Genomic DNA, 19,454 nt, shown 5'->3' with positions numbered 1-19,454 from the left:
ATACGCACCCGCAATATATATGATAGAACTGAGGAGTTTCTACGAAGACTTCGAGGGGCTTTTTTAAAAGTCATGTTGTCTCTTATGTAAGGTCATGCTGACTAAGCGACCCTATTATTTAGCAAAGCTTGTATTACGATCTAAGATTATGATGTTGCTTTAGTATATAAAGTAGATTTCCCTAAATTGACAGCATATATAGTAAATATTAAGAATAATCCATATATTGTTACAACAGCTGGCGCAGTTAGATAGGATACAGATAAGCAGTAAAGGGCAAAGAGTGAGAAGAGCAGGGGAACCATAAAGATGAACGATGAAGACGGCTGATGGGAATGATACATGATATTAATATAAAATCAACAGCAAGCTGCATATAAGGATAGGAAGCAAAATAATCAACGTAAACACAACGAGATGATCAAATATAACGACTCAAATCCTAGCCAGGATGAAAATAAAAAGCATTAATGCATTAATGCTCCCCCCACCCATCCGGCGAAACGAGAAATAAGGATGAAAATAAATCAAAAGCGTAGGTATGATGAAAAGCAGCAGCGCATAAGAAAAGAAAAGAATAATGATAGTAGGTACGCCGACCTATCTCCCTTCCGTTTCGACTCCTTGACGACTCCCTGTTGATTCCTCCGGTATATGTGAGAGAGCCTTTTCCGAAAAATATAAAAAGGGTAAAACTCATCAGAGACAACCGTCTAAGAATAAACAGCAAAAACAAAAACAGACCGTGCATTAATCTAGGATAGAAAGGTAGAAAAGAAAGGGGATAAGCATTAATCATAAGCACAGAAACAATTTGCAAATTTAACGAAAACTCAGCTTAGGTATTCTTCCCCCAGGCCGCCACCATTCTGATGTTCGTTATCACCGTCGTGGCTGGCGTTTTCGTGGAGATCCGGGTCTCCGTTGGTGCCGTTATTTCCTGCTTCTGATATGGAACCTGTGCGAGAACCACATGCTTGAGCACTTTTAAGCGCTTCTAAGGCTTCGTTAGCGTGACTGATTTCTTCAACATGCTCGGCTTCGGTGTCGTGGTTTGTCAAGTCGGCGAAGAGGTCATCCATGTTTGCACGAGGGCTGCTTCCGAACGGATTGTTCGCGTCCACATCATCTACGCCAACACCGGTTGTGCCTTTCATATTTTCGGATTCCGAGCCTTGAGGCAACTGATGGTTTCGTTCGAAGCTTGGGGGGCTGAAGAACGAAGGATCTAGACCCGAGTGTCGAGCAGCGGGCGAGCCTGGTGAGAACGAGGGTGACTGATCGCCATTGCCTTGAGCTAGGAAGGGGCCAGTGCCACCTCCGAAGGTTGTGTTTGGTTCACTGGATGAAAGCTGGAACGGGTGGCTGAATGGATAGGAGGCAGGGGTTTGGGGAGGTTGGGTAGCGGTCAAGGTCGGTGGCACTTGATCGGTACCAACTGAAACTGACCGTGGGTTATCAACAGGGGTATTTGATCGGTTTGGTGGTGCTGGTTGTAGAGGTGGAGGCCGCCCATTTTGAGGTTCGGTGGACTTGCGCTTCGATGGGAAGATGTGGTGTTTGGTACGAAGGTGGAGGGGGATATCCTCTGGCTTTTCAATACCGAGCTGAGCCATAATCTTCTGTTGTTTCGTCGGTCGTGGTTTGCGTGTGGATAACGATTGCTCCAAAATCGGCGGAGGTTCAGGCGCCACAGGAGACCACTTGTGAATTTCTTGACGGAAGTAGTTTGTTTCATAAGCGAGGAGAACTTCTGCACCCTCGATCTTGCGCAGGTAGAAGATCTGTGTCGGAACCTCTTCCGCCGTCATGCACGCCGGGTTCGTAAAGGGGCGTAAGAATTCGCGGAATGCTGACGCCTGCTCAATGATGGACATCAAGAGTTGCTCCTCCTCAGGCTGGAATGGAAGATCAGAAAGCTCTGACTGCCACTCAAGTAAGTCCTCAAGCTTTGGTCGAGCGGCATCCCGAGGTATTTTAACACGCCAGTCGCAGATAGGACAGGTGTAGCTGTCATATTCCTTGACTTTCCCACGGGCAATCTTGAGACATTTACCATGATACCTAATTTGGCGTTAGTAAAAAAACAAGTAGTAATATGGAGTTTATGATTCACTCACCATTCATGGCAGATCTCACATTCTATCATTAAACCAGATTCCTGTTGTCTGCAGATACAGAAAACGTCTTTCTTCTTCGACCGACTCCCAGCCCATGATTGAGATTCTCCAGAGCCATCAGGAGTAGCCTCTCGTGACGCGGGTTCAACTGGCGGCCGGAACCGATCCTCAAGGTCAAAGCAGTACGAATTTCTCTTTTGGACATACTGCATGTGCATCTTAAGAATATGTAAGGGGGCATTGGCTTTGCCAAATAATTTCTTCCCCTTTCTCATCCAGTCTTCGTGACGTTTCTGTTCACGCTCGAGATCAATGGTACCATTCGGCTTGCTATTCAGTTGTACTAACGATTCCATCAAATCGCGGACGTCGCGATAATGTGGGCGTTTTCGGAAGTCAGTCGACTTGCTCTTTTCGTAAAAGCTGGATATCTGCTTTTGAGCTTCACGCTGCTTTGTCAGGATTGCATCGACCGCAGCAAGTGTATCCGGTGAGACTGGGAACCGAGCTGCTTGGGCTGAAAGAGCTTCAAGTTGTTGGTAGTGAACTGCCTCTACGGACATGAGCTCCTTTGCCTTGGCTTCCCATGCAACTCCACTACAGTACATCTCTCGGAAGTGTAGCAGATGATTGTTGGCCTCGGATATGTTCAATTCTTCAGCTAGCTTGATGAACTCAGCACAATCCTCCAAGGTCTGGTATTGCTCACGTCGGCGTCGCGCGTCTTCGTTCCATTTTATTTGTTGTAAGACGCGTTCCAACTTGTCTACCTCCGGGATATCAAGGCTAAAATTGCGGCCAAGCTCTACTAACTCCTCCACGGCCTGAGCGGACGCAGTATGCGCGCTGAGGAAGACAGCCTGAGCATCTCTCTGGAACCGCTCAATCTCCTGAACCTTTTCATGCAGGGCTGTTATTTGAGGGCAATCGAATGACAGACGATCTGCTTCTGATAGAAGGCTGTGGATTTTTTCGATACTACGTAATTCACGATCTCGTTCTTCCATCTGAGCAGCCTTCGCCGGGTTTCCCTTTCGCCAGATCTTCTCGTTCTTGCGTCGATTCTGCTGCTTGCGGGTTAAGTAATTATTTGCTTCCTCAACCCACTTATCGCATTTCTGTACAAACGCAGCAAGATCCTGTAGTCCAGGGAGATGGTATGGTATTTTTTCTCCCTCCGAGAGAAGCGCATGAAGTGCTTTGAGTGATGGTTTTGGCTCGTCCTCGAGGGTTCTGTCCAGTCTTTCCGCCCACGCTTCAGGGATCTTGGCGCGGTCTTCTACCTTTTGCGCACATTTTTGCAAGTCTTCGTCTGACAGTCGATATCGTACTGAATGATCAGTTCCACGTAGACAGAGAGCTGGCTCGACGCCGCAGCACTCAGCTAATCCGGCATGCATTAGACAAAGCGGCTTTCCAGATTTATGGCATCTAAAAACCGAAAGGTAACTGTATGCCTTGCAATAACTGCACTGGTACTCGTCTTCCAGCAAATCTGTATCTTCCACGGTAATACTTAATGCAGGCAGCTCAGCAGGTTTGGCATTTTGGTCACCATTTGGCACACCATTTCTATTCTCAAGTTCTCGAGCTCGAGCCTGGAGATTTGTCCGCTGCTCTAGTTCGCGATCGCACATACGCCGCAACGCTTTACCAAGCCACTTCGCCGTGCCAATCGAAGTATCTTTGCCAGCGGCAGTAAGTAGCATTTCATCATGCGAGAAACAAGGCTGCCGTCTAAATGCCTGTAAGCGGTCGACGCCGGATTGACCAAATGGCTCCCATTCGCTCGGTGCAAAGTTCACAGCCTCATTACAGTTGAACCCGTGGTTGAATCCAGCATGGTATGCCTGTGGGTAAGTAATAACGAACTGGCCAGCTCTTTGGTCCAAAGCGTAAACGTTGACGCCAGCTTTCTTCAGTTGGTTTGGCGGGAGTAAGGTGACAAGTTGGAATAATAAGTCAGGCTGGGTCTCGAACAGCTCTGGAACGGCCTGGCGCATCGCCTCCTCAAACGCCTCGGCATCAGCACCTGGAATGCCATACCATGTTTTGGTAGATCCAAAATGTTGGTAATTAGCAGAATACGCGTAGTGGTCTTCATTATGCCAGCAGAATGTGGAGAAGCACATGCCAACATATACCCAGGGTACCGTCATGCCGGAGACGTCAGACTTGATATGCCTGAATAATGATTCCGGATGTAAGGGAAGGACATTTAGGTTCCACGGGTCTGTCGCGTGAGGGTCAAGAGGGTTCCTTTCAACAGTAGGGAAGCCACTGCCATGAGTTGTCGAATGGATATCAGCTCCGTATTCAACCTCTACAGTCTCGGTTAAGCTCTCAACAAGCCGCCAGAATTCCCGTTCCACGCTGTCTTCAGCTTCGTATAGCTGGGGGGTTGGCGCAGACGTGTTTTGAATGGGTAGCTTCGTGCCGAAATAATTCTTCTTAAACTGGTTCGCCTTCTCCTGGAATTGCTTCAGCGAGTATATGCCACCTTCCTCAAAGCCGTATTCTCCTGTTCCTACAAGGCATTTGGGACAATGCCAGTCATAGTCCGGGATTGTTGTAAGAGGAGGATCAAGGCATTGCATATGATAACCAATCTCACATCCGTCGCACGCGAGAATGGATGATTGATTATCACTCTTCCCACAACTTTCGCATTTCTACATTGATTTTAGCTTCAGAATGGGGGGATTATATTTAGGAGTCTTGTTCTATTAACTTACATCTCCAGTTTTACAGGTCCCATTCTTAGGTTTTGGCTGTGAAGAAGGCGATGGTCGAAGCAAGCTCATATTGGACCCCGCAACGCTTGGTGCGCCATCTACCGTAAAAACAAAGGCTATTAGTATTGTATTGAATCTTAAGGGGAGTTTTGATGCAAAATTCGACTCAACTTACCCTTCTTCAGGCGCTTACTTCGTCGCCCATTGCCGCCTTCCTCCGAATCATCGTTGTCAGCCTGCGAATTGCCGTCACTGCTATGAACACGTTTTAAAGTATGTTCGTCGTGTCCATTTGTAAGGGGCGCAGAATTAGATTTCGCCCGTGCTAGGTCGGGAGATGGCTTCGCGGAGCCTGGGACGGAGTGTGCATGAGGCGGGTTTGAAGTTGCCTCGTCTGATTCCCGCTTCACCTCAGGCACTGCTCTGTTAACAGCTGTAAAGGATGAGGGCGTGTTGATCGCAGCAAACCCGCTCGGCCTAGAATTGACAGCTGTGAATCCAGATGTGATAGGTTGTTGTTGTATGGGAACCGGTGTAGCTTCACGAGGAGTTTCCACCGAATTTCCAGTCCCATCATCACTGTTGACGGTAGAAACATTTGGTCCCGTAGATGCTATCTGTGTTGAAGAATTGTCATCGGCACGTGTATCTGAAGGCAGTCGATGGCCGTTCTGCATCTGATGTTTCTTCTTTTCTGATGGAGACTGGTTTGGAGATGGAGTGAACGGTCCACCGTTCTCGACTTCAAGTTGATGCTGTACCCCGGGTTTCGCAACAAGTAGATACTCTTCATAGGGCTGTAGCCATCGCTGGTATGAGTTTTTGAGCGAAGTAGACAGAGACGACATTATTTTGCCGCTGTACCCCAGATCGCGCCCAATCTCCGCCCATTTCTTCAGTTTACAGACCTGTTCGAAACCGCCTCGTATTTCGACTGCCTTTTTTAGCTTGTACAGATCAAGGGGCCGTTTATCGACACTGGGAAAACGGGTAAGACTCGTGCCGTGCTGCTTGTGAAATTTGGTTAATTGATCGAGGTAGTTGAGGTTCGCTCGGGTGCCTGGAAAGAAAAGAGTATAAAGAGTCAGGTTCTACTGCTGCAAGCTGCCAGCTGAAGACGCGTGCATACCTCCTTCAACAGAGTTAAGCTCTTGACGACGAGTACGAAAGTGGAATCGCTAGAAAGAAGGGCATGTCAGCAATCATATAACTACGTGTGCTGCGTCTACTCCTCTCCTTGTGAAAGCTATCTCTCGTGCATACCTCCGTATCGATGGCAAAAGGCGGATTCCATGTCTCTGGAGGAACGACTTTGCAGATACCATATTTCCTTCCCTCGGGAGAGATCTTTCGTATATATGCCATGGGGTCCTTGAACTCCTCCTCTGTCGGATAAAAGGTGGGAGCTTCCTGCAAATCATGAGGCCTATTGCGTTTGGGAGGGTCTCGAGTAGCTGGAATCTGCTCACGGCGTTCGACAGTCGAGAGGTCCAGAGGTTCTGCCCGTCGAGCGCTCAACGGTACATTTGAGCCATATGAACTCGTAGAGTTAGCTGTCTGGATCGAAGACCGGCTGGTCGACTGGGGGTTTTGTTGTGATTGCTGCTGCTGCTGCTGTGGTGCTTGTGTCTGCGGCTGCGGGCCAGCGTTATGGGCCTCTGATGAAGTGGCAGCCGCCATATCGAACGGGGGCTGATGAGTCTTTGAGCAGTAGATTATATTTCTCGTCACGGCTGGGATAATATATGGAGAACGTATCGCGAATGCATTGGCTATAGACGGAGAAGCTGAAGGCGTAAGATGGCGAAGAATATGCTGCCTATAGTGAATATTATAACCAAGGGGCCTCTTATAACGCCCTGGGCCGTCCTGGGCACCCGAAAGGAAGAAAGGTAAAGCAAGAGAAAAGGGCTTCTTTTTCTGGCTCGAGGATCGAATATGTTCCGGGAGAGGTGTAATTAGGGGCGTTCCGATGGTACCGAGTCAGTCAAACGGTCGCGGAGGCACAAGCTGAACCGAGTCTTGGAACTCATTCCATCGAGATCGCGTGCGGGAGAGTCCGTAATGCCATCGAAGTGGTCGAAGCCAGCGAGTCTTTTCTTGATATCCAAGAAATCTTTCTTCTTTCTTTTCTTGCTGCTTTTTTTGGGTTTTCGATGAAGCCGTTTTTATGGATGCTTAGTCATGTATTGGTAATACCGCTTAGTCATGTTATTTTTCTTCTTTTTCTGAGAAACAAACAAAAAAAAAGGACGAAAAGTTGAGAATCTTCAACCTGATATCGGATTGATATTAAAATTAATATTATTATTATGACGGTGATGGTGATAAACGTGTCTGCCTACGCTCGACTGTTCTACTGCTGGATGAAAGTAAGTATAATTTATGACCTGCTTAGCCTCGGCTTACCATGTGGAGTAGATAGTGGCCCAAAAAGCTCCAGCTAAGTCGAGAGGAACTTGATAACTCTACCACGCTTTGCTTTCATGCGGTTCCTGGACTTGCCATGCCAGGGTAGCTAGCTGTCTGAGTGCAGAACACCTACAACAAACACGGAGTAGCAAGCTGAGGGAAACAGACGTGGTACAGAGCATGCAGTATAATCTCATGCCAATGGCAGAAGAGTCCACAGGCTACGGTCTCCCCAGCCTTCTTCTCCCTCTGGTCTGCCTCTCCTGGGGCCGGACTTCTTGTTACATGGTACACGTCGGGCGTAATTGGTTACAGTGCTCCAGGGGGGAGAACGAAAAAGCGAGCAAAGGTCTCGGGATGAAGCGCTGAAGCGTTATTTAGCTCTGTCCATCAAGGCTAAGAATCGCTTTGCAAGGGCGAATGCGATGTAAGCGCGCTCAGAGCCGGCCTTGTCTCTCCCTGTAACAGGCGGTCCAGCTTCACAACTGCTCCTGATGCCATCGACTTCTCCTTAACGTTGTTGCTTTTGCTGGATAATTTCTCCGGGTCATGTCACATGACCCGACAAGCTTTCATGATGTTTACATGCGATAACCACAACATTAACAGCATAACATAACAACATGATGATGACAAGATAATGACGATAGCGATAAGCCCATTTATCCAATTACGAAGATTGAAGAGCATTACAGGCCATACACTTTCTTTTTAATATTTAGTATACCCGAAATGCCACGGTCTCGCTCGAGTCCAGCCCGTACCAGCGCCAGCGGAGAGGCACCAGTTAAAAGCATACCTCCCTTTTACTGTGCATATCTACTCCGCTCGACCGTACGCCATGCTAGTCTATACATTGGTTCTACCCCTAATCCAGCCCGCCGCCTCGCGCAGCATAACGGCCGCATCAAGGGAGGCGCTCATAGAACCCATAAGGAAAAGCTGCGGCCGTGGGAGATGGTCATGACTGTCAGCGGGTTTACCAGCCGTACCGGGGCTTTGCAGTTCGAGTATGTCGGCTGTAGTCCCTCTTTCTCCATCATATTATAGGCAACCGACTGACATAGCTCCAGATGGGCGTGGCAGAATACACAGGCTTCTCGCCATGCAGCGCACAATGAAACAGATACCGATGTTCGAATATGCTCCAAAACAGGGAGACGCATAGCAAAAAAGTCGAGTAGTCCCAGGGAATCACTGACAAGGATCATGGCACGTTTGCATCTTCTCTTGCGCTCACCGTACTTTTCAAGCTGGCCCTTGGAAGTCCGGTTTTTTAAGACGGATGTGCATCTTGTTTGGCAGGGCTGGGTCGAGAGTGCAGATACGTTTGTTCCAGAAACAATAAGCTTCAAGACTGATTTTGACGATTGTGCCTTATCTGAGGATGGTCTACCACTTCAGACTGCTCTTCAGAGGCTTGATGTTTCAGGGAACAGTCTTAAGTCGTATAGAGAAAAGACGCAATTCCTGCTGGATGCTGGAGACCGGCTTTATTGTGGTATTTGCCATGAACGTCTTCGCTTGGACGATGATCTTGTCGTTGTCTGCTCGTGTGAAGCTTGTCGATGTGCGTCGCATTTATTATGCCTCTCGTCTGCCTTCATACAGTCTGAAGATCAGGGCAACGGCCTTGTTCCAACTAGCGGAAGATGTCCAAGCTGTGGGTCACGCATCGAATGGCACATTCTCATGAGGGAGATGACACGCAGATTTCGGGGCCATGGTGCCGGATTATTCCACAATCATGAAGACTCACCATTTGAGGAAGAGGACCCCTCCAGCCAGCCGCCAGTAACCAGCGAAGAATCGGGAGGCGAATTACCCCAACATACTGGGCACCAGAGCCCCATCGATTTGCTTAGTACTGAAGATGAAGACTTTGGGCCCTCGGCCATCAAACATCAGGCGAAAGCGCCCAGGGCTGCCGTATATCGAAAAGTTGATGACTGGGATGACGTAGACATAGTGGCATAATTGATCTCTCCCATCACCTTGATTTACGAAGAGTCTCCGGTCTCCATCTCCGTAAAATTTAGTTGACCAAGCTTCCTCAAAGGCCCCATCGAATCAATATTCGCAATAGTCTGTAAAACCTCACTCTGAAGCTCGCGGGATATCTCCTCAATTTCTCTCCCCGCATCAACTACCCTCATATCTTCATTGCCCTTCAGCCCAGACAAGGATATGAACAGCTTCCCCACCTTCTTCTGCAAATTAACGGTCTCGTACCTCTCCGTTCCATACCCCCCTCTCTTTGCCGCAGATTCAGTCGATATATTCAAAAAGAACCAAATATCCGGTCGAGGCAGTCCTATCTCTGGCCTCCATGCCCAATCCAATTGTAGCTCTTTATTTTCTTTTGCAGCCGAGTAGACGGCGCCAGAGTACGAGTATCGGTCGACAATAACAGTAATCCCGCCTTCGATATCTTGTCGTATCTGTGCCGCGGCCTCCCATCGGTTAGCGGAGAATAAGAGATGAACTGCGTGGTCGTCTAGCTGTATCTCTCCACGGAGATACTTGTCTATCATCTGGCCTATAGACGTAGTTCTGTCTGATACATCATTAGCACTTACCCCCAACAGCGTATAGACAGCTTTATATCGTACCTGGGAACCGAATGTATTTTACCTTATGCCCTTGGTTAATAAGGAACTGGTACAGTGTTGCGCATTGTGTTGATTTCCCAGCACGATCCAGGCCTTCCACCACAACCAGGGCGCCTCTTCTGGCATTGGTAACTTCAGCTTCCATCGATATAACTGCAATGGGTGTTGTATGGATATAAGTCCCTAACTCTGTTGATGTTGTTGCAGTTCTAAATGTTGAAGTTCTAAATCTTGGCCCAAAGTCAGCCTCAACTTCTCTAAGAAAAAAGAAAAAAAAGTGAAGGTCGCAAAGTGCGACAACTCTTTACAACTACTATTGATATTGAACATGGCTCCTGACATACCGTCTAATCAACCTGAAGGAATGCTCAGCTTCAGTCTACTGGCACATCCACCAACACAGCTTGCTCCGCGGCTGGGAAGACTATGCAGAGTTGGGCGCAAACCGATACTAACACCAGGCTATGTGCCCATCACATCCAGAGGAGTGCTGCCCCATGTTACTCATGATAATATAAAAGAACACATGTCGATAGGCAGTCTATATATTGCCCTTGAAGATTGTATGTGAGCTGGCTTGCCGGCCTGTTGTCTGTCTGTGTGGATAGGATAGCTAATATCTCTGCTCGCTGGAGCAGTTCAGTCATAGAACGAAGCTCTTTAAAAGAAATACCACCAATATATAACGTCCCCACGGACAAGTCAGAATCTGCCCTACGAAAGTTCCTCTCCTTTGATGATGACTATCTACTATTCCTTGGGCCTAGGAGGATTCCTCCCGTCGCCACGGCCGGCTCCAATTCAGTTGATTCGGTGACCATCCTCACTTCAGTCGGGTACCAGCAGCTTCAGGTGGAACAGTATCATGAGGCTATCAAGACATTAAAACCAGATATTGCAATTGGTATAGCTGATGTTCTCGATAGACGGCCGGGTATGAAGAGACGGGAGAAGATGGTAGATCGGACGCATGATTGGACTCAGTCGGCCATAGACGTCTTGTATAAGCCTGCAGACACAAGCAACCGGCTTACTGGAACATCCTTTTTTGCGCCAATTCTTCCGCTTGAAAAGGAACTGCAAACTTTGTACTCGCGAGACTTGGCGGAAGAAATGAATGATTCTGTTGCTGGCTTTGCGCTGTGGGATCCTTCAACAATCGAGATGATTCCTCAGTCAATGTGGAATCTCCCACGGTTGTCCCTTGGTGAACCTAGTACTCCTCAGGATGTACTCAAAGGAGTTTCCCTTGGACTAGACCTTTCAGCGATATCATTCATCGGAACAGCTTCTGATGCAGGGTTGGCTTTGGATTTTGTCTTCCCACTGAGCACCTCCCAGAGCAACGATAGCACATCATCGCCCAACCCGCTAGCAATTGATATGCTACTTCCCGCACATTCCACAGACACTTCACCACTTGTCTCGGATTGCCAATGCTACACATGCAAGACATACCATCGAGCCTACCTCCGTCACCTGCTCAATGCAAAAGAAATGCTCGCATGGACGTTGCTTCAGATACATAATCACGCAACCATGGATAGATTCTTTGCCGCGATCAGGACAAGTATCGAGAATGGGACTTTCGAAGAAGGTGTAAAGACCTTTGAACGTACTTATAAGTCGGATTTTCCCGAACCTAGTGGGCAGGGCCCAAGGTAGACCCTGCATTCGCCCCTTTCTGTAAAGTAGACACATTACTAACTAACCCGATAGGATGCGAGGTTATCAGTTCAAAACTGGGCCGGGCGAGAAACGCAACCCGAAGGTCTTTGGACGCCTAGATGGTGTTGCAGAAAAACTTCTAGAGTCCCAATCGTCGGTAGTTACTCCGGATGCCGAGGCTGAAGAACTGGAAGCACGAGGGTTTGCTGAAAAGACGCAGTGATGCGCCTGTTATTCAATAGGAGTAACTCATAGTCGACGCCCTGGCATATCTAATATCAGTCTGATGACCAACAACCGTACTCTTGTCACACTTCTCCATTATTATATCATGGAGAACAAGGTGTATGACGAAACAAACATGCTATGATACACGCCAGTCTTGGCTCTCCCTATACTGCCAAACTCATAGCATATCACGAAGTAGACCACCGGAGTAGACGGCAGCTGTTGGCCACTCCACTACACATAGTCTATAGATGTGGCCAATACGGCCGCCCGAATACCCGTCGCCCCTATACCGGGATCATGCTGGCTCGTAACGATATCATAACCGCCGGATATCAGTGCCGTGGCCCAAGGCTATGTAGCCCATCCCTTCTTCGCCCATAGAAAGCAGTGGACGTCAAGAAGCACAGCCAACAAATACATACTGTAATAGCTATCATAGAAACCGTGGTTGTTTAATATTTGTATGTGTATCAATCGGCCATGTTTAAACTGGCTGGTGGAAATGGGATACTCACTATTAAGTGACATAGGAATGGCTAAGGCAGCAGAGCAGATATCCGGACCCATATGCTATCCTGAAGGCCTATTACCCGCAACTCATATTCAAAAAAAGGGTTACTTCTCACAAAGTCCTCCCGACCAAACTAGAGGCTTTCCCGCAGATAAACTTGTCGATCATTAACAAGCCATCGCCCTTGGAACGAATCATGAGAGCCACGGCAAATCACTCGAAAAATCTGGCGATCAGGATTGAAATCAAGCCATCCCGGTATAATTAATAAGCGGTGAATCCGACCGACATATATATGATGGCATTCCCGGCTTTCATCCCGGCTAGAGAGATGCGTCTTTCCCTGCTAGCAGGCAAATGTTGAGATGGCCTCGCCCCAGGTAGAAGAGGAGTCTACGGCGAAAACTGATGTTATCAAAGATGTGGAGCTTGCAGGTAATCGAGGGAGTGATAGTGATGAGAAGGAATCGTCACTATCAAGCCTTGATGGACATAAATCCGAAGCTGAAAGGCAAGTCCATACACTATGTTTGACTATTATTACCATCGTTGCCGGGCCATGGTGCATACATATCACTAACCAGCTAGTGTAGGAAGCTTGTACGGCGTCAGGACTGGATAATAATGCCCCAATTTGCTATCCTCTACCTACTAGTTGGTCTCCTGCAATTGATTACCCCGTAATTATTGCCAGCTCCTAACATATGCCAGGCATATCTCGATAGAATAAACCTGGGAAACGCCAAACTCCAAGGCGTAGTGGAGGATGCCCTGGGTGGGAATGATTCAAATTTCTCCTGGGCAGCCAGTATCTTTTATTTTGGATAGTCAGTTCTTGCTCTCTTCAATTTGGCTGATATAACCACTTACAAAGCCTGTAGCATTTTATTCGCAGCTCCTCTCACTCTATGGGGTAAACGGTTTTACCCCTCGAGGTTTATATTCGTATCAGTCGTTGGATGGGGCATAGCTGCTGCAGCGGGAGCAGCAGCGTTCAATTTCGCTGGCCTTGCTACATCTCGATTCTTTATTGGCCTCTTTGAGGTGAATATAGCGCGCATTATACCAGTCAATCTATTTTGCGCCATCAACTAACATTATCGATATAGGCTGCTTTCGCTCCCACGGCAGTGTTCCATCTGACTCTGTGGTACACACGTAGCGAACTCGCGTTCCGCACTTGCTTGTTCGTGGGAATGTCTGCCTTCTCTGGCGCGTTCGGCGGGTTAATTGCGTATGGAATATCCCTGATTAACACCACCATCGGTCACTGGAGGGTTCTTTTCCTAGTGGAAGGCTTGCCTACGGTTGCTTTTGCCTTTGTGGTTCTATTCTGCCTTCCTGACAGGCCGGAGACTTCGAAATTTTTCAAAAATGAGGAAGAGAGGCAAATTTCGATTCACCGTATGAACCAGGGGCAGCAGAGTGAGGGACATGACACTCTCGTTATGAAGCATGTTATTTCAGGCCTCAAGGACTGGAAGGTATACGGTGTCTGTCTTGTTAAAATGGGGCATGATGCAGCTTTGGCAACAATCTCAATCTTTCTACCAACGATTCTTCATTCCCTTGGATATTCGAAAACTGCAGCACAATATATGACTATTGGCCCGTACATGGCTGGCTGGGTAGTCATGGTTGGTACCAGCCTCTTGTCAGACAGACTCCGCACACGGGGCCCATTCATTATTGGAGGAACCGCCGTGGCCATCACTGGAGTTTCCTTGATGTATACGTTTCCAGCCAAAGAAAACCCGAAAGTAGCTCTCGCAGGAGTTTTCTTGCTGCTAACCGGCACTTTCACATGTATACCATTAGAAGTGCAGTGGGTGTCGGACAACGCTGGGGCAGAATCGAAGAAAGCAATTGCACTTTGCATGATCGTGATTGCAGGGCATTGCTTGAGCATTCTTGCTAGCAAAAGCTTTCCCGAACACGAAGGCCCTAATTATACACGAGGATATGGCATAGTGCTTGCATTTTTGTGCTTGAGTCTTGTGATGTCCATTGTCCTATACATCCGACACAGCATCGTTAACGCGCAGAGAGACAAGAAATATGGCAAGCCAAACCCTCTTGATAAGGTGGACACTTCAAGCCTGGCAGACCAAGCCCCTATGTTTCGATATATCCCATAGATCTCCCAACTAGTTTTGTATAAAAACGGCCAGATATTTCTTGCGGCGTTGAACATTGATTTTCATGTAATCATTTAGCCCTGGATCTGACACTGGAATAAAGTCAATATAGGGTATTAGATTGGCCTAGTGAATAGGCCCAAGCATAATTTCCAGCCTCACCAAGAGGACTTGGGTGTTTCACAGTGAATAGAAACAGTAAAACTTCGGAAGACATTGCAGCTTTCCAGGCATCTATGGCCAAAGTCCTTATGTATTAACTCTGAAATATTTAAGTTCATCTCTCATCCCTTTATAGTACCATGACCTGTATCCTCACCTGCTAGTACCTTCCAAAGTAACTGTCCATCGTCTTCATTGGACTCCTTTCCAACCTCCCCGCCAGCCCCAAAGCGCTGACCAACAACGCAAACCAACCACACGTCATCCTTAACATCCCTTATCAGCTTTTCGCTGGCACTACCACGAGGGAATATGCGCCTCCATTCCTCCCATATGCCAAAAGCCTCTTCTCCCCATGCTCGGAAGCTTACTGCTTCAATTATAGTTGGGGTGACGATCTCTTTACCCCGGAATACCCCCCAAGTTACTGCATTGACACTGCCATTGTCCATATCAGTCAGAGGGTCGGTATCAAAAAGAGGTTCAGTTGAGTCCGTAGGAGGTGATGCGGGTGGTTCCGGTGAAGTGGATGACTGGAAGTCGCCTTTGGCATTCATAGCGAACCAGGCAAACTCATCATGGCCATAACTGTTAAGTAAAGGTTTCAATTTTGAGTGGAAATCGTCTCCCGGGCAGAAGAATTCAACGAAGGCTTTCTGGAACACGAAACCTTCGCCTCGTGGGCCCCAGCCGAATATTGGGTGGTCGTTACGCACGCCATTAACGGATGGTTGAGAAGCAAGTGTCCACCACCCACGTCCCTCAACCAATTTCAGTAGCTCAGTTCGGATAGTAGCAGTTTCGGGGTTTAGACCGCCTTCTTCTCCTGCTCCACCCTCTGACCACGGAACAGCATGTAGTTCGCCGGAAAGAAGTCGGCGGAAGATATTGCTGATATCTTCCCTGGAAGTTGGCGTGCCCCATAATTTTCTGGCGACCCGCGCCGTTACATGGAGTGATGGCCCGTATCCATCAATTTCACCAAAGGCTGGAGAGCGAGCATCACCCCAACGACCGTTGGGGAAGTCATCCCAAGTAGCTTCTCGTCCCAGAGAACCGAGACCCTCGGATATTTGCAAGGTAGTGTTACGGTTTGGTGGGTTAAGGGCAGGATACCCTGCCGTCAGTGCGGATGTCTCGTGTACTGTTGAACTTCGATCAGATCTGTTCGAAGCACGAGTTAAACGGTCAACAATAACACGGTTATGCGGCTGTGAATTCATAGATGAAGCTCGCATCCTAGACATGTTCGCGGATCTACTATCCGGTCCGTTTGATGCACCGGAAGCAGCATACACAGCCAACTCAAATTCGAGTTCGTTATCACTAGGAGCTTCAGATGATGGGGGGATCAAGTTGCATCGTTCCAGAATGAAGGAAACCGATTTCTCTAGGTTAAGGGTGTAAAAATGGAATCCACGGTGGCCTGGTGTAGAAATCTTCTTAATACCCTCGACGAGTTCACTGACAATATCGACACCAACTCGCTTCACAACCTCGTCATCTGCTTTACAAGCCTCCACTTTTGCCAGTATTTCCGGGGGGATTTTGGCGTGGCTGAGCTTAGTAACTCTAGTTAGAGTATGATAGCTCTGAATGGGCATTAAGCCGGGTATGATAGGAATAGTCTTGAATGTTCCTGATTCATGATTCCTGAGCAAGTCCTCATATTTTCTATACGCTTCGATGTCATATGTTAATTGGGTCATGATGAAGTCTGCACCGGCTTGAGTTTTCTCAATCAAGTAGGGCAGGTCTTTCAACGGATCTTGCACTTCGGGGTGAGATTCGTCCGCATGGCCTTCAGGATATCCCGCAACACCAATGCAGAAGTAATCACCGTATTTCTTGCGGATGTATCTTACCAAGTCAACAGCATGGCTGAAGTCTTTGTTACTATCATCCTCTCCGTCTATGTTGTACTCTTCACTCCGTGGAGGGTCCCCACGTAGGGCAAGGATATTCCGGATGCCTAATGCCTTTGTTTCTTCCAGAGCTTCATCTATCAATGTTCGATTCATGTTCGTGCAAGTCAGATGAAGACATGTCGTCAACCCCAGCTGTCTCTGACATATCTCTGCCAGTTCAAGCGATCTGGCGGCGGTACTCCCGCCGGCACCCCATGTAACAGTCACGAACAGAGGCCGTAGAGCCTGGGACATACGCTCCAGACGAGCTTGGAGGTTTGATGATCCCTATCGAAAGAACCCAGTCAATATCATACCTATCGCGGGGTTAGGAGCAAGTCTCACCATCTGGGTTTTTGGAGGGAAAAACTCCAAGGAAAAATAGTGTGCATCCTTAGGAAGAGCTTCTATCTTATCCGATATCTTCTCCATGACTGCGATTTCAATTCACAGAGCCCGGTTGGTTTTCTCTGTAATCCTTTTTCTACCTGCCTAGGAGTGAGGAGAAGACTTGGATAAGCCGGTATATCAGAATAATCACTGCGCAGCTGTATTTGCAGCCACCTGTGCTGCCACAAGAGGTGTCACTAGGGAGAAGCGAGAGTCCTTCTAGATATACTGATTAGATATTAAATAATGTCAGTGGAGTTTTCCTTCTGGTGGGAGTCCCTTCATGCGAAGACCCGAAGTGGTGCTTAGTCATCCTTCACTGCTTCTCTCATGTCTTCGTTTTTGTAGGAAGATTGCTTCATGCTGGTCCAAAGAAGGGTTATCCCTCGAACCTCAGGCATCCGCTTTTCTTCTCATGAACTTGGATTTTGTCTGAACAGTAGGGATCCGAGCGAGGCCGTTGGTATCTAGATCCGCGATTACATAGAGGCGGTATTATGTAACCTGCGAACCGAGGCAAGCTGTTAACTATTTGAAGCAGAGCTGAAATACACAGCCGTTGAGAGCTCATTTCTATCCAGGCCCGTCAGTTTGGTGAGACCCATCCACGATGCCATGAGATCTTCCTCTGGCTAGACACATTCGTCCTCTGTCGGTCCGTTGGTCTGTCGTTTGACAATGGCTCTCTCAGCTATGGGATGGAGAGCAAGTCCAGGGGCGTACACATCCCTACCAACCCATATTCATAATGGCCGCTCTCTATTCCGCCCTGTTCTGCGTCGTCAGCTCCATTCTGAATCTCCATCCTCCTCTCGGATGCGAGCAAGGCTCCAGTCGTTCAATAACCGTCTTCCAAAATTCCTCCGGTCGTACACGACACCCCTTTTTAATGCGCCAGTCACACATATTACTTCTTTCCTGATACTTCACGAATTAACAGCTATTTTACCCCTTTTTGGTCTCGTCGGGATCTTCCACTATGGTGGGTGGTTACCATCCCTGGGGAATTCTGATGGTACTTCGCCTGTAGACGAGGGAGTCAGGAAATTCGGAAAATGGCTTCGAAAACGCGGTTGGGTCCAAGAGGATGTGGAAGATATATCTATCGTGAATAGCGGGACTAGTGTTTCCGGCGAGAAGACGCTTCAGGGTCAAGGCAGTGCTGCCGAACTTACTGCCAAAGATAACCAAGGAATGCGATTAATCTTGGAGTTTGCTACGGCATACGCGATTACAAAGGCTTTACTACCAGTAAGGATTGTGTGGAGCGTATGGGCAACTCCATGGTTTGCAAGAACCGTTGTTGGGCCCTTTGGACGAGCCGTTGGACATGTGACCTCTGCATATAAACGAAAATAGATATGATGCTTTTATTCCCCGACTACCTGCGCATATCAACACGGCAAGATTGGTATAGAATCGATCAATCTAATCTCTGGAAAATTTTTTTTCATTTGGTCTCATCAAATCAGTTCCCCCTTCCATTTACTGTTTTTTGGGCGGGTTGACAGAAGAGTTACCCCTTGGTGACTATCTATGGCTTCTCGTAGATCCAGTCGAATTGGCTGTGTTTATAGTTGAGGACCTCGCCCTCCTTGAACCAAAGAGCGATCTCCTTCTTGGCGTTCTCGACGCTGTCGGAGCCGTGGCAGACGTTGCGGCCGACATCCTAGGAGTGTGTTAGTGTCTGGGACACTGACAAGCTGGAAGCCTGAAATTCAACTCACAATGGCATAGTCACCGCGGATGGTACCTGGGGCAGAGTCAAGGGGGTTGGTGGCACCGAGGATGGCTGGTTATTACGCTGTTAGTGTCGAATTCGATCTCTAAGGATAATGGAGCAACATACTACGGCCAGTCTTGACGGCATCACGGCCCTCCCAGACCATGGCGCAGATTGGTCCGCTGAGCATGTCTGGATAGATGTCAGCAAAGGGTTTCAAAGTTTCCTACTGCTCTCGCTAATGGAGGAAGACGTTAACTCACAGGTGACGAGTCCCTTGAAGAAAGGCTTGCTGGAGAGATCAGCATAGTGGGTCTCGAGGTGCTCCTTGGATGGAGTGACGAGCTTCATGGCAACGAGTTTGAATCTGATGCAAGCCGTTCCATCAGCATATGATATATTCAATTGCTATCATGGAGGGGTAAACAGGAGGGCAACTCACCCGCGAGACTCGAAGCGGCTGATGATTGGGCCAACGAGACCACGCTGGAAGCTCAAGAGTCAGCTATATATCACTAGCAAGCAAAGATTGAAGCTGCTGAAGCATTGAAGGTGATGCAATGCGGCCGTACCTGGACACCATCTGGCTTGATAGCGATGAAACTAGTTATAAGTAGTTAGCAGCCTGTCCTCCAACGCCTTCTAGGGAATAGCACTTACGTCTGTTCGGTAGACATCTTGAAAATAGAACGAATAAACTAATGTCTGTCAATTGTCCTTGGGAGAAGTAGTTGTAAGATCGGGAGATGTGGAAGAAGTTCTTCTTTTTTTATGTGCGGGTAGTTTTTAGGAGGGGCAGAAAAAAAGGGCGGTGTTGCTTCCGTGCCAAGACTTTACATGCAACT

At 48.0% G+C, this 19,454-nt stretch overlaps 8 protein-coding genes across 8 annotated transcripts; 4 read left to right on the top strand and 4 right to left on the bottom strand.

Annotated features, from left to right (window-relative positions):
* Window positions 1-833: 833 nt before the first annotated feature.
* On the bottom strand, window positions 834-6,535 carry MCYG_01846 (RUM1p; the record flags this gene model as incomplete). Its single annotated transcript, XM_002848866.1, has 6 exons — window positions 834-2,064; window positions 2,121-4,792; window positions 4,856-4,953; window positions 5,031-5,915; window positions 5,985-6,033; window positions 6,119-6,535. The coding sequence occupies 6 exons, from the start codon at window positions 6,533-6,535 to the stop codon at window positions 834-836; spliced, it is 5,352 nt and encodes a 1,783-aa protein (XP_002848912.1).
* Window positions 6,536-7,999: 1,464 nt separating this feature from the next.
* MCYG_01845 (GIY-YIG catalytic domain-containing protein) lies at window positions 8,000-9,244 on the top strand (the record flags this gene model as incomplete). Its single annotated transcript, XM_002848865.1, has 2 exons — window positions 8,000-8,277; window positions 8,335-9,244. 2 exons carry the CDS (start codon window positions 8,000-8,002, stop codon window positions 9,242-9,244), a joined length of 1,188 nt encoding a protein of 395 aa, XP_002848911.1.
* A 23-nt stretch (window positions 9,245-9,267) lies between these two features.
* On the bottom strand, window positions 9,268-10,024 carry MCYG_01844 (thymidylate kinase; the record flags this gene model as incomplete). Its single annotated transcript, XM_002848864.1, has 2 exons — window positions 9,268-9,824; window positions 9,880-10,024. 2 exons carry the CDS (start codon window positions 10,022-10,024, stop codon window positions 9,268-9,270), a joined length of 702 nt encoding a protein of 233 aa, XP_002848910.1.
* Window positions 10,025-10,207: 183 nt separating this feature from the next.
* Window positions 10,208-11,770, top strand: MCYG_01843 (tRNA-guanine transglycosylase family protein; the record flags this gene model as incomplete). Its single annotated transcript, XM_002848863.1, has 3 exons — window positions 10,208-10,442; window positions 10,523-11,540; window positions 11,599-11,770. The coding sequence occupies 3 exons, from the start codon at window positions 10,208-10,210 to the stop codon at window positions 11,768-11,770; spliced, it is 1,425 nt and encodes a 474-aa protein (XP_002848909.1).
* An 884-nt stretch (window positions 11,771-12,654) lies between these two features.
* On the top strand, window positions 12,655-14,427 carry MCYG_01842 (conserved hypothetical protein; the record flags this gene model as incomplete). The annotated part of the gene is made up of 4 exons (XM_002848862.1): window positions 12,655-12,800; window positions 13,015-13,116; window positions 13,171-13,333; window positions 13,399-14,427. 4 exons carry the CDS (start codon window positions 12,655-12,657, stop codon window positions 14,425-14,427), a joined length of 1,440 nt encoding a protein of 479 aa, XP_002848908.1.
* Window positions 14,428-14,436: 9 nt separating this feature from the next.
* Window positions 14,437-16,928, bottom strand: MCYG_01841 (methylenetetrahydrofolate reductase; the record flags this gene model as incomplete). Its single annotated transcript, XM_002848861.1, has 5 exons — window positions 14,437-14,519; window positions 14,590-14,661; window positions 14,747-15,753; window positions 15,886-16,784; window positions 16,842-16,928. 5 exons carry the CDS (start codon window positions 16,926-16,928, stop codon window positions 14,437-14,439), a joined length of 2,148 nt encoding a protein of 715 aa, XP_002848907.1.
* A 636-nt stretch (window positions 16,929-17,564) lies between these two features.
* MCYG_01840 (conserved hypothetical protein) lies at window positions 17,565-18,245 on the top strand (the record flags this gene model as incomplete). Its single annotated transcript, XM_002848860.1, has 1 exon — window positions 17,565-18,245. One exon carries the CDS (start codon window positions 17,565-17,567, stop codon window positions 18,243-18,245), a length of 681 nt encoding a protein of 226 aa, XP_002848906.1.
* A 175-nt stretch (window positions 18,246-18,420) lies between these two features.
* On the bottom strand, window positions 18,421-19,286 carry MCYG_01839 (nucleoside diphosphate kinase A; the record flags this gene model as incomplete). The annotated part of the gene is made up of 7 exons (XM_002848859.1): window positions 18,421-18,555; window positions 18,614-18,678; window positions 18,736-18,801; window positions 18,873-18,976; window positions 19,052-19,095; window positions 19,182-19,212; window positions 19,270-19,286. 7 exons carry the CDS (start codon window positions 19,284-19,286, stop codon window positions 18,421-18,423), a joined length of 462 nt encoding a protein of 153 aa, XP_002848905.1.
* Window positions 19,287-19,454: the final 168 nt, after the last annotated feature.

Source organism: Microsporum canis, genomic scaffold, assembly GCF_000151145.1.
Source record: "Microsporum canis CBS 113480 supercont1.2 genomic scaffold, whole genome shotgun sequence".
In the NCBI taxonomy this organism is placed as follows: domain Eukaryota; kingdom Fungi; phylum Ascomycota; class Eurotiomycetes; order Onygenales; family Arthrodermataceae; genus Microsporum; species Microsporum canis.
The sequence above is the reverse complement of the archived record's forward strand: the minus strand, read 5'-3'. Positions and strand labels throughout refer to the sequence as shown.